This window comes from Marmota marmota, unplaced genomic scaffold, assembly GCF_001458135.2.
Source record: "Marmota marmota marmota unplaced genomic scaffold, marMar, whole genome shotgun sequence".
Classification (NCBI taxonomy): Eukaryota; Metazoa; Chordata; class Mammalia; order Rodentia; family Sciuridae; genus Marmota; species Marmota marmota.
In genome coordinates this window covers 50,116,298-50,129,887 of record NW_025999977.1, presented here as the reverse complement: position 1 = coordinate 50,129,887, position 13,590 = coordinate 50,116,298, and the positions used below count along the sequence as shown (strand labels likewise).

The 13,590-nt window shown below is 38.4% G+C and overlaps 1 protein-coding gene across 1 annotated transcript in view; it reads right to left on the bottom strand.

The window, feature by feature from the left end:
- The window catches only part of Nbas (NBAS subunit of NRZ tethering complex), a 351,187-nt gene that overhangs the window by 46,981 nt on the left and 290,616 nt on the right, over positions 1-13,590 (bottom strand). The window contains 2 exon segments of the mRNA XM_048804961.1: positions 8,386-8,475; positions 10,871-11,073. Of these exon segments, the coding sequence (XP_048660918.1) occupies positions 8,386-8,475; positions 10,871-11,073 (293 nt within the window).

Below are 13,590 nucleotides of genomic sequence, written 5' to 3'. Positions count from 1 at the left end.
AGGGAAGTTCCGGGAGCCGGAACTCGGCTGCTCCGTGCTCGGTGTAAGCTCCTATAAGTGTAAGCTCCAAGAAGCAGTCCCCGCGGGCTCAGTTCCGGGGGCCGGAATTCGGCTGCTTAGTGCTTGTTGTATGCTCTGATAGGAGCAGGGTCCGAGAAGCAGCCTCCGCAGGCTCCCCAGCCCTGGGCCAGGGCGGTTCCGGGAGCCGGAACTCGGCCGCCCCGCGCTCAGTGTTCGCTCCGATAAGCTCAGGTTCTAAGAAGCACCCAGGCGCTGAACCCTAGCAATCTGTCTGCAAGCCGCAGGCGAATTGCAGCCTGAAATTACCTGATCTATGGCTGAATGAGCTGCGGTCAGTCTAAAACAGGGTAGGTGACGTCAGTTTACCATCATGGTGGCTGCTGGCCTCCTCTGTGGTCTGACCGGTGTGGAGAACCGAGATGGACCGCTTCCTTTCCCCTGTCTCAAACCCAGAATTCAGCCCTGAGTACGGTGCTTGCACGGCTGGCAGAAACTGCAGCGCTGTAACCCTGCGTCTCTATCCCAGCGCGCGCTGCAGACTCTAGCCGCGGGGCGATTTGCTGAATAAGCCGTGTTACCCTCCGTGCGACAAACCTCTCGCGTTTGAGTCCCCGTAGCAGATCCTCATGCGATGGAAATCCTTCCTCCAGGTTCCGGAGCACCCCACTATTGCTGGAAATTCCTAACAAGATATCCTTTAGCCGTCCTGACTTGTCATACTCCCACACAGTGAAGCAGCACACGGGGGTAATGCACTCCCCTCGCCGCCATCTTCCCGTCCTCACAAATATTATTTTCGGATACCTGCTATTTATAAGGTAACCAAACAGTATGGTACAATGAAAAGACCATTTTTTAAAAAAAATCTGATGGACCTAACTGTAACCCATTCTTTCTGAACAACTCTAGACAAAGAATCATGAAAGTTATCATTTCCATCTTATAGTTAAGCACACAAGGATCCCTAGGAAATCAAGATAATATATACCAAGCATCTAGTACAACATGCGGCACAGAGGAAGCACTTAATAGCAAACCATCATTGTCATAATCACCATCATAATAATTATCATCAGCATCATCAAAGTACTAGTTTGTGCTTGATGACACAGATATTAAAAAATTACATGGTCTCTGCCTTGAAAGAACTAATGATACAATGGAACAGAAAGACTTTAGAAGTAACTATTATCCAAATCACGAATATAACAAATTTGAACAATTGTTTTGGAGAAGGTGGTGTGGCACCTGAACAGGATCATAAGGGATAAGCAGGGTGTACTTAAATGAAAAGGTAGGAAAATAGTTCAGGAGGAGATTAAAGCTCACATGAGTAGGTGGTAAATTAGAGAGCACTGTGAGAGATGTTTCTCACCTAGGTAACCAAGTGGCTGAAGCAGCAGCTCAGCTGCACTCTCTGGAAGTGCAGGCTCAGGAGCTGTGGGGCCCAGATTTAGCTCCCAGGTCTACTATTTCCTGTTAGGATTACTTTGGCTAAAAAGTCAATTAATTATGAGCCTCAACTTCCTTATTTGTCAAAAGAGATGGATAACAATTCCTTTCTCATGGGGCTGTTTAGAATTAAACTGAAACATCAAATAGTAAATACAAATGTAAAGCACGTAATACAAGGTTTGGCATATAACTAAGGACTTCAATTACTGGCAGCCATTATTATTGAGGTTCTCTGGTCTTCCTTGGTATGGAAAGGAAATGAGAGAGTATTTCTGAGCAGTGAAACATCAAAGTGGTGTTAAAAATTAGAGAAGTATGCAGAATGAGGCACACTCACCCTTTTTGGTGGAGGTCCAAGTGTAATTCAAGGGGAAAAGAGTTTAAAGCCCATTTTTGGCCATGAATTCAAGCTAGATCTACATAGTACAAAGCTAATGTTTTGACCTTCTGCCCAAGTGCCAAGAAGGTGGGAGAGAGGATAAACGAGAATGGGAGGAAGTGGGAGTCATGAAGACCAAATGGAAGCTATAACAATACCCCAAAACCTGAATATAGTGAACAAGAATAAAAACAGTAATAATTTCTGAAGGCTTGAGGTTCGCTGTGACTTATAGCTCTTCCTCATAACTGTCTTTTCCCTGTGTACTGTATCAGCTCTAATTTGTGGATGAGGGAACAGAGGTTTTATACCTTTTCCAAGGTCACACAGTAAGTAGTGAAGCCAATATTTGAACTTGGACTATCTGACTGCCTTATCAATTACTATACAATGCTGCTGAACCCAAACTGGGCCATATTCCAGAACAATGTGGCAGGATATTAAAATTATTCAGATACTGATGAGATACAGAAAGATTATTGCTATAGTATTTTCCAAGTTATTAAATCGAGTTAGACTCTTGTTACATTAGCGTTTACAGTGTAGTTAATAATATTTGACATTTTGGAGGCACATATTCTAATTTTTGATACATAGTTCAAAAACAAAATTATGAGAACTCATTCCTAAAACAGCTCTTTAGAAAACACTGTCAAGAGCCTGAACAAAACACTAACTCCTAAAAATTATAGTTGAAAAATATATGCTTTGATTTCAATTTGAGTTTTTAAAAGTTGTAGTGATTTTCATGGATCAGCACACAGAGAAACAGAATTGTGATGAAATGTTAATAATTGGTAAATTAGGGGAAGAGTATGTAGATATTTTTCTCCTTGCAACTCTTCTGTGAGTTTGAAATTTTTCAAGGTAAATAGGTTGGTAAAAAGTAATGACTTTCATCATAAAAAAAAACAGAATAAGAACAAGGAAAGTGATTCCATTTCTATAGGCTTTTATGAAAGCAAATAGAAGACTTAATGAGTTTAGGAATAATAAATGAATATTTTGAAACATACCACTTTACTATAAAATTATAAATAGGTAAAGGGAAAATCTCCCGAGTTTCACTATAAACAGATGAGAAATTGTTTCTTTTTCCCTATATTAAGAACAGGGGTGGGCATTTTAATGTGCAGGGTAAATGAATATACCATTTAAACAAATAATTTATAGGGGAAATACAAAATCACAAATTTGGCCCAAAAGAATAATGAGTCACCTGGAATACATAGTAAGTAACTATGAGCAGAAAAGAAGTGCAGCAGCATCAGTGACAACACAAATGTTAACTAAATAATTACTTAAGAGAATGTGACAACTCAGGTGGGTGGAGTCCTCACATGGCCTTCCTGTTATGACTGGCCACAGGAGAACACTCACAAAGTACACACACACAGAGAAGGGAATTCAATCAAAGGCAATTGTTGAAACAAAGCAAAAGATAGATTTAATGAATACAAATAAACTAATTATTGGTAAAAGGGTTTTCAAATCCTGCATGGCATATACATAGAAAGACAACCAAAACTTAAAAGTTAAGGTATATTGAAAGAGGCAAAAAGCATATGAATAACTTTATAAATCATGAAGCAGAATGAAGAAAGGAAAGACTGCATTCAAACATGAAAACAGACCTTTGAGATTTCTTGTAAAATAAAAATGTCATAGAATTTGAACAACTGACAAGAAACAAGGCCACTTTATCCAGTCTTTTGTACTGAAGGTAAACTGGCAAACAAATTTGGGGACTGACTTGCCAGTATATACCAAAGTTTCAAAATTAAGAACTTTCTCTCTCTCTCTCTCTCTCTCTCTCTCTCACTCACACACACACACACACACACACACACACACACACACAGAATCAGAATTCTCCAGTTCTTTAAAAACTGGATAATATGAACATGTGGCAACAAAAGGCTGGGACCAAGGCAAGGCTTCTCTTGGAGGATGCCTCTGGAAGCTTTCTAGTTCCCCCTAGGCTCCATTGTCCAAAGCCTGATTCATCTCACTCCATTTCCATAACTGCCTGGCCTCTCAGCAAACAAGTCTGTAAGCTCTGATCCGAATGACAGCGGGAGAGGGAGGGAGGGGAGAGAGGCGGATGCAAGTAAACATGAGCTCAGAGTGAGGGAGTCAAATGTTCATATTCTAGGCCCCTTGCCTCTGTTAATGGATGGATCCACACACTGTGCATACTTTCCTCTCTATGCATGGAGTTGAGTGGGGATGACACTTCCCAGGTGAATGTCTATTATTTATCAACAACCATGAAAAAATCAAGGGCAACCAGCAAGGGATAAGAGGGATCTGCAAATACACAAATGTACATTAATAATATTGTGGTTATATAAGAAGTGTGACTTTAAAAAGTCCCAATTAAGTTGAATTAAAAGAAAAATTCCTAGAATGAATTGGACTTGTCTTTCCTATCCTCATAAATACACGATCAATGTAATTCCACATCATGTATAACCGCAACAATGTGATCCTAATTGGAAGAAGCTATACTTATCCAATGTATGTATAATATTTCAAAATATACCATTATGTAAGGAATACTTAAAATAAAAAAAAGTTAATGCAAAAAGTTTCAAACATTCTTTCCTGTAACATATCCACAGATTGAAGAGTCAGGTAGGCTCAAAAAATAATAACAACTGTGGTATGCACACAATTAGAATCTTAAATCCTAACTCTTGGTAAACACTAATATCTTTGTGTCTACTTTCCAATATACACCAATCCAAACTATCTTCCTTGGCATCACTTGCTAAGAAGCAGCATGCTACATCTTGCTGTGACAGGTAACCACAGCTGCTGGGAGCCATCAACAGGGCCTAAAGGGATCCAGTAACTGCAATGGTGCAGTAGTTCCACCATCCAGGTCAGTGGCCATGGCTTTCAGGAGGGCTCCGTACCTCACAATGTACACTGTGGGTACTTGAAGAACATGATTCTCAATTTGCTCAAATGGGCTCTCCCCTTTTTCTTTTCTGTATTTTAAAAATAATGTGAAATTCCTAGGTAATAGCAAAGAGTTCAATCAAGTCTGAATTATCTGACCCTGTTTCAAAATACATGAGGCTTTAAGATAGTCCATCTGTTTTTGTCGTTAAGTAGCAATGTTAGCAAACAAAAGCACCAAAAATATTAAAAAGTTCTGAAGAAAATCTCTTTTCTTGGAATATTGCACAGATGGATTCCATTATTAATTATCTTATCATCTGAGTAGATTTAACCCCATACTTCCTTTGAGAATCACTAATATGCAGTTAATACTTGTAGGTCACTCAAATTAAAAAAAAACTTTAAAGGTTTGAAGGCAGGAAGTAGGAAAAAAAATAAAGTGAAAGTAAAGAGAAGCAGGGCAAAGGGATGAGACAGGTGGGGGAAGTACTACCCTAAGATCTTCTACGGAAAGTTCAGTTCATGAACTAGTTGTCACTTGGGAAAGTTTAAGGCCCCCTATAGATTTCTCAATCCAAATCTATGTTAATAAGACACTGCAGGCAAGCTGTGTGCAGAGTGAGGTGCGAGAAGCAGCCCCTTATTCTCCACTGCTGGCTCTTTCATATCCGGGAGAAATGTCAAGGTGAGAGTCATAGACTGTCCTTACTGTGTGATCATGGAAACCTCCCTAAGATTCACATTTTTGTTTTTCCTTTTCTTTCCCAGTGGTACAAGGAGGGATTGAATTCAGTTCAAGTACCAGGCATGCTAGGTGAGCACTCTACCACTGAGCTGCACCCCTAGCCCTTTCTCTTTTGAAATAGGTTCTCACTAAGTTGCAGAGGCTGGCCTCAAACTTGTGATCCTCATGCCCTAGCTTCCCAAGTAGCTGGGATTCCAGGCATGCACCATCACATCCAGCTTGAGCTCCATTTCTTCTTAATCTGTAAAATGGAGATAATACTTTCTGTGTGGTAGGATTGTTCTGAAGATTGAATTACTGAATAGCACCTTTCTAAGGTGTTGGTATAGAGAAATAAGTGTTCATTAAGGATTTTTTGTTTTTTTAAAATTTAGGACAGTGGTAGTTTATTAATTTCTAAGTTTAAGAGCTATATTATTTTAGAATATGATTATGTTAAGCTATTGAATTTGAATAATAAGCTTTATTTTTCTTAAGCAAACTAAACTAATTCTCAAACTAAAAATCTAGATTATATTCTCAGAACATGGATGTTATAAGCATACAAAAATAATGGGGGAAGTATGCAAATTCATAAAGTAACTTCAATATGCATGAGGCTCTGAATAATTAATTACCTTATCACATCTTTAACTACAGATATTATAGAAAGTGGGGGAGGGGCATTCCAAACTCCTGGAATACTTAACCTTCATGTGTAGTGGTGTGAACCCTGTTAAACTGGAAGGAAAAGACAACTGGTACACGTAGTCATTTGTACACTCCACTGCTGGCTAGTCTGAGTGATTTTATGTAATTTAAAAAGTAGCACAAATAAAAGGAGGGAGAAAGTGTTTTCTGAGGTAGAAGCTACAGCTACAAAGCAAATGACATCTAAACCAATATAAAAAGTCAAGAACCATGCTGACAGATGGCATCAACTATCTAAAATTTAGTCACAAAACCAAAAACTTGGTAGTAGTCCTACACACACACACACACACACACACACACACTTTCTCACTCTAATTCTTACTCTCTTCCACAGCTTCCTGCAAGGAATATTGCAGGATGGTGTGTGCATAACCTGTCTTGTGTGATGGCCGAGTATGTGCAGCTTCTTTACTACTGAAACAGATTGAGGAAGGTAATAGATGTCAAGGCCGGGACTGAAGGAGAGCTGGCATGTTTAGAGGCAGGGAAAGGGGCACACCAGCCTGGCACATCCTCCTAGAGACTAGGCTGGTGGGATCAGAAAATAATCAGTGATATGAAAGTGCTGGGTTAAAGAGACTGGAGTCCCCATGTCACCCAAAGATCCTGCCTGGAACTACCTGGAATACAGAGACCAACTTCTCTATTTGATTCTGCCAGGAATATTAGTGGGGAAGGGAAATAAAAGCAAGTAAAATCATTTTAGCACTGTAGAATCAAAACATACTTGCCAGGAATAAAAGTCACAACTTTATCTTCTTTTTCCTTTCCAAAGGCAAAAAAAAAAATAAATAAATAAATAAATCACTGAAGTTTGTTTTTTAAAGACAACTTTGCTATTCTGTTTCTGGAATAAAAAGTAAGATCTTGTTCTGCTCTCTTGCTCTCCATTCCATAATGTCTTCCTCTTTAGAACTTAATAGGGAGTCTATATTCAAAAGACCCAACGGCATTCTCTGGTCTGGAAATTCCGGATGCAAAACACTATCTTTTAATTTTCCTGGCTGTCCCCAGTGGGACTCACTGGAAAGGGCCCACTGCAGCACCTTTTGGATCTCTCTTCTTGGGAGGCCAGGATCTAGGGTCAGCCTTACCTGAGAGAAGCTGTGCTACTGGCAGTACTCGCAGGGGGCGTTGTGAGCTGGGACTAGGATGGCAGCAGCTAGATGCTGGGTGAGTGTGTCCTGGGCAGTATCTCAGCCTGCTCTGCTACCTGCTGCACCTGCTGTCCTGCAGGTAGCTTCCTCAGCCTGGAATGCCATCATCCACAGCCCATCCCTTTCTAACATTTTTTTTTTTTTTCCCAGAAAACAGTTCAATGGTTACCCACTGTGTATCTGTCCTGAATTGCCCAGGTGGAATAAGCCTCTCCCTTGACCCTGCTTTCTGTATAGCACCTACCATTCTACCACATGGTTCTTACAGCTGAGAAAGCTCACCTCCCCTGCAAGTTCCTTGGGGTTAGAGGTTAGTTCTTATCCACATGTGTATTTCCTCGTGACTTAAAACAGAGCATCACACACACAGAATAATTTCTCTTTAAAGAAACTTCATTATAAAAAAAAAAACGGGAGAGGCCTTATGGGGTTGACACATAGGACATTAGTCATATGACAGACTGTTGTAAATTCTGAGGAAGTCGATAGCTATTCATTGGTAGTTGCTATTATTCCTATCAACACTATTGTAAGTTGAATGAAAAACGCTTTCTAAAAATGGCATTAGAGATGAACACTTTTCTAAATTCTAAAGCTGTAAATTGAGTCTCCAAACAAAGCAGACTTGAGTCGTATAAAGATTTTTTCTAAACATACACACACTCTCTCTCTCTCTCTCAAACTTCTATACTTCACCAATACAGTTAACCTGTTGTGGATGAGCATCCTTCTCTTTTAAGAGGCTCAGAGCAGTTTCCTCTCCAGGCCTCCATGTGAAGCAGGCAAGAAGAGACACTTTTCTCCAGGGTAAGCAGGTCCTACAAGCACAGATGTGGCCAGCAGAGATAGGATCCTGGCTCTCCAGATGCAGAGTCCTCCTTAGTATTGCAGAAGCAGCTCTGTTCCTTTTAAAACACCTACAGTTGTTGCTTAGTCTTAGAAGCTTTAGAAATATGGACACTAAAAGTAATTCTCAGACTCAGGAAAGCCATTCATCAGAGATACTCAAACTATCCAAGTCTTACCCGTTGTCTACACTGGTGTGGACTGCTGCAACAACACCTTCCAGGACCTGGAGGGGGTCTCTTGGCCCACCAAGGTCAGCACTGGTACCACTGTGAAAATAGAGAACAGAGTCAAAAGAGAGTCACTCAAGCCTCAGAAATACATATGGTATTTACATACTTAGATGGACCCAGCAGGAGTCCTGCACAGTGCACTGTCCACCCACAGCCGGCCATTTGTGCTGCATGTGTACTAAATCCAATATCAGGTGCTAGATGTATGGAAATGGGACATTCCTGCTCTTAAGGAGCATGTTTTACTGTCACGAGAACATAATCTATTTGCATTCCGTCACTGAGAAAACACTCACTTAACATGAAATATGCAAGCCATTTAAAGTGTTAAATATGTAATAATAATTCTAAGTATTCCAGTTGAACATTCTTAAAAAAAAATCAACCACCACCAATATACACTTGTTGTTTATTAGGTACTGGGCATCACTAAGTGCTTTACATATATTCTGCTGTTTAATGATCCTCACTGCCCATTCTCCAGATATGCCTGTGTGGAACTCCAGAGTTCTGAAAATGCAACAGAGGAAAAGGAAGTTTAGCCTGAGTTTCTGGGACAATTGAAGTTTATGACTGAAATCAACTGCTGGATTCTGTTACTTTCCTGCTTTTGTCACTGTGCGCCTACCAAATTTTACTTTCTGAAAGGTAAATATTATGGAAGTTATCAACAGCAGTTTCTTTTCCTTTGAAAAAGAGGCAGCTGAACTCAAACTCTCCTTCCTCCACTTCTGAAAGATTTAATTCACATTCATTGAAAGTCCTCTGTGAGCCAAGTATATATTGATCAGATCAGAACCAAACCTGGAAAGGTAGAACTGGGTACAGGGACGGAAAAAGGAAGTATAATTTATGTAAAGTGTTTATAACTATAAAGCTACTAGATATAATTTTAATTATTAATGAAAATGTGCAACTTTAAAGAAAAACTATTCATCAAAACACTGATTTCTCAAAATGTTTATTTTTGTAAGTTTCATTTAAGGCTTGATTTAAAAAAAATAATAAAAGGGTAACTATAACCCAAAAGGTACAAAAGTAGCAAACAAACTTGAGTTGTATAAACATTTTTTTTGAGAGAGTGATTCTTATAACCAATGACAAAGAAAAAACTCATGACAAAAACAAAAAAACAATGACAAAAACAAAAAAACAAACAGTACAAAGCTTCATTAACTGGTTATTTCTTAAAAAAAAAAAAAAATGCTATCCTATTTCTTGTCTGCCTCTATGTATGAAATTCCAAGATACTTTAGAGCACTAAGGTGAAAACTGTTTGAGGCTGGGGTAATTAAACTGATAAAGGCTCATTTGATTTCAGTTCAGCTGCAGAAAACTGCCATGCATTTAATCAAAAAGTTCCTCAAGAGCAATACAGAATTACAAAGAATGCTCAAAAAGAGAATAAATTAAACACAACTAAATCTTTTAGCCTAATTGCATTATTCACAGAAAGCACTTGATGCCTCATTATTTTCTTAGCTTCACTTTTCCCTCTTTTTTAATCCTCTTGGATACAAGCCTACCAAGGCACCAGCATATTGACATGAGGCAAGAATTTCTCAATTGTCAAGTTTATGCCATTAACTGTGGGTAAATAATGTCCTTAACAGATATCTAGTTTCTTCAGGGTATGATTAACTTTGCTTTACATGTTCAAGTATTTTTTTTTTTTTTCCAGTAGTGGGGACTTCATGAATGGTAGGCAAGTGCTCTACCACTGAGCTACACACCAGCTGCTTGATGTAGTTCAAAAGAACCTTCTGGAAACTATTTTCCCATTGCTACAAAGAAGGGGTTTCAGAAAAGGCAAAATCTGGGGCTGTGATTGTGGCTCAGCGGTAGAGCGCTTGCCCAGCATGAGTGGGACCCGGGTTAGATTCTCAGCACCACATAAAAATAAAGGCATTGTGTTGTGTCCATCTACAAACAAAAAAAGATTTTCTCTCTCAAAAAAAAAAAAAAAAAAAAAAGGCAAAATCCAAAAATACTTGCTGAAGCCACAGGGCAGTCTGGCTCTTAGCTACATGCTCAGATGCCATTTTGGACATTCTCCAACTTCAAAAATAACTTAAAAGTTGGGTGTGGTGGTACATGCCTGCAATCCAGCTACTTGGCAACATGAGACCCCCATCTCTAAATAAACAAAAAAAAAATCTGAGGAGGGAAAGAAGGTCCACTAGAAGTTAGCTTCTTAACATGTACACATCATACAAATGATACAACAATTCATAGTTCTCTATTCTCAAGATTTTTAAGAAATAAGACTTTGAACACTAAAACTAATTTCTCACTTTGGAAAAATACTTGAAAATTTAAAGCTTCTACATACATGAGGACAGTTTAGCTTCATGACAACCATGAGGTAAACACTCATTATTGGTAAAATAGTACCTTAGTTTTTCTTTAGTATTTTCTCTTTAAAGCTTACCCCAAGACAGAAATTATTTTCCTTATTGCACATTGTACTACATCCTTGGGTGAGATGTCTAGAGGACCAACCGCCACCCCAAGCAGCTGCTGAATCATTCTTAGAGGCTGACCATCCAAACACATAGTCACAGCTTGGTCATGAAGTTTCCCTTTTTCTGATCGGGATAGGTCATAGAGGTCACTGTATTTCTGCAGTATTTCCTGGAAAGACATAGAAATCAACACCTAAATATCAGATGGAAATTAAATGTATCTATAAGCATGTAGTAAGACCTAATTAGAAGATTCTAAACCCAGATAAATTATAACCATTACAGCACACCAAAGGCCATGAATTGGTTATCAAAAGCTTAGGATCAAGGGTCACCCAGGCTTGATTGCAAATTAAACTAACATTTATTAAATAGTGGGTCTTTATGATCTGAAATTTCAGCATCTGTGAAATAAGGTTGAAGACTAGAGGGCATCGTGAATGTCAACTGACAGAATGACGATATAAAGTCAGTCCTTTAGCACAACATCAGCATAAAGCAAGACTCGGGAGCTGTGTTGTCTATTATGATGATGATAATGATAACAACAGTTGAACATCAACTTTGTATATTTACTCAGTAGATTTTAACTATTATTTGGTTGCACATATGGTATCTAACATAATACTTAAAATAATCCTGTAAGTAGTTTTAGTTAGCCCCATGTCAACAAAAAGAAAAATGAAGACCAAAGATTTTAAGTAATATGTCCAAAGTCACATGGCTAGCAATTAATGGAGATTGGTTTTGAATCTAGAAGGCTACTAATCCACCCTTCTTGCCATACTGCCTGCCTCCCTATATAATATTTGTAAGAACTAATGTTACAAATAATTTAAGAACTAGGATACAAGCTACTGCTTTGCAGAATTTTAAATATGATTACTGAGTGACAACAACACTTTTAAGGTTCTTTAGTTTCCCTGATGATCCAAAATATACTTTATTTTTCAAAACAACCATGTAATGATCTGGGAATGTTAGTGGGATTTTTTGATATTGAAGAATTATGATTAATCTTTTGATCATTTATAGTGATATGTTCAGTTGGATGTTCTAGAGATAGATATGGAAGCACTTTCAAGTAAAATAAAAAGATGACTCCCACAGGAGTGAGCACAGGGAAGGTAGGGGTATGTGTGATCACGTTTTGGTAATTCTTGAAGCTGACAGTCAGGCACATGAGGTTTCATTTTACTATTCTCCCCATTGTTTGAAATTTTTTAAAAAAAGTCCCCATCAGTTAGGCAAAACAATCACTAATATAAGAGGAGAGGGAACTGAAACTCCATGGGATGAAAGCCTTTCATGTTATTAGACTGCACCAGCCTTCATGAGGATACAAAATGTTCTTCATTGGTCATATAACTAAGCAGGTTAGAATCAAACTCGGAATTTAAAGGGGATAAATGTACAGAGCTGAAGGTTATTCCCAATTTTTGTTATAAAAAGGGTCTTAATAAAATTAAATAATATCCAGTTCAGGAACCATGAGTATCCTCTTATGATTTTCACATGGTTTGGCTGAATGACATTTATAAGGAGTGACATGGTACCTTTCAACCATAACCAGAAGAAACGAGCAGATATTTTTGCTAATAACTCCCCTTGAATCCATGCAGATGATTCTAGCCATTGAAGGACAACACTTGTTCCAAGAAGAGTATTAATGCTAACCATCTAGATTTTAACATAGTATATACAGTTTAAAAAGTAAACAATGTTATTAGACTGCACCAGCCTTCATGAGGATACATGGGGCTAGGGGTGTGGCTCAGTGGTAGAGTGCTTTCCTAGAACGTGTGAGGCACTGAGTTCGATTCTCAACACCACATGAAAAATTAAATAAAGATATCATGTCCATCTACAACTAAAAATATTTTTTTAAAAAAAGGTAAACAAGTGACTGGGCACGGTGGCACATGCCTGCACACCTGTAATCCCAGTGGCTTGGGAGGCTGAGGCAGGAGGATCTCAAGTTCAAAGCCAGCCTCAGCAACTTAACAAGGCACTAAGCAACTCAGTGAGACACTGTTTCTGAATAAAATACAAAAAAGAGCTGGGAATGATGATCAGTTGTTAAGTACCCCTGAGTTCAATCCCTGGTATGGCTCCCCCCACCAAAAAAAAAAAAAAAAAGAAACAGGTACTTAGAAATTTATGCTAATAAGTATAAATCACTTTCATGTAAATCAAGATTCAAAGTTTACCCTAGTTCATAAAATTATGAATTGTGGTAACATAAATATCAGCAGGATAAAATCAAACTTAGTAAAGCCAGTTTGATCCCTAAAAAGAGTTCTATATTATTCATATCATTACTTAATATATTCATTGTACAGGTTAATAGGCACTGAAAAATACAAAATGAAATAAAACTGCTATCAAACTTTGCAAACTTTCTTCCCATTATTTTTTTTTAATTTTTTATTGTTGGTTGTTCAAAACATTACATAGTTCTTGATATATATTTCACACTTTGATTCAAGTGGGTTATGAACTCCCATTTTTACCCCGTATACAGATTGCAGAATCACATCAGTTACACATCCATTGATTTACATATTGCCATACTAGTGTCTGTTGTATTCTGCTGCCTTTCCTATCCTCTACTATCCCCCCTCCCCTCCCCTCTTCTCTCTCTACCCCCTCTACTGTCATTCATTTCTCCCCCTTGTATTATTTT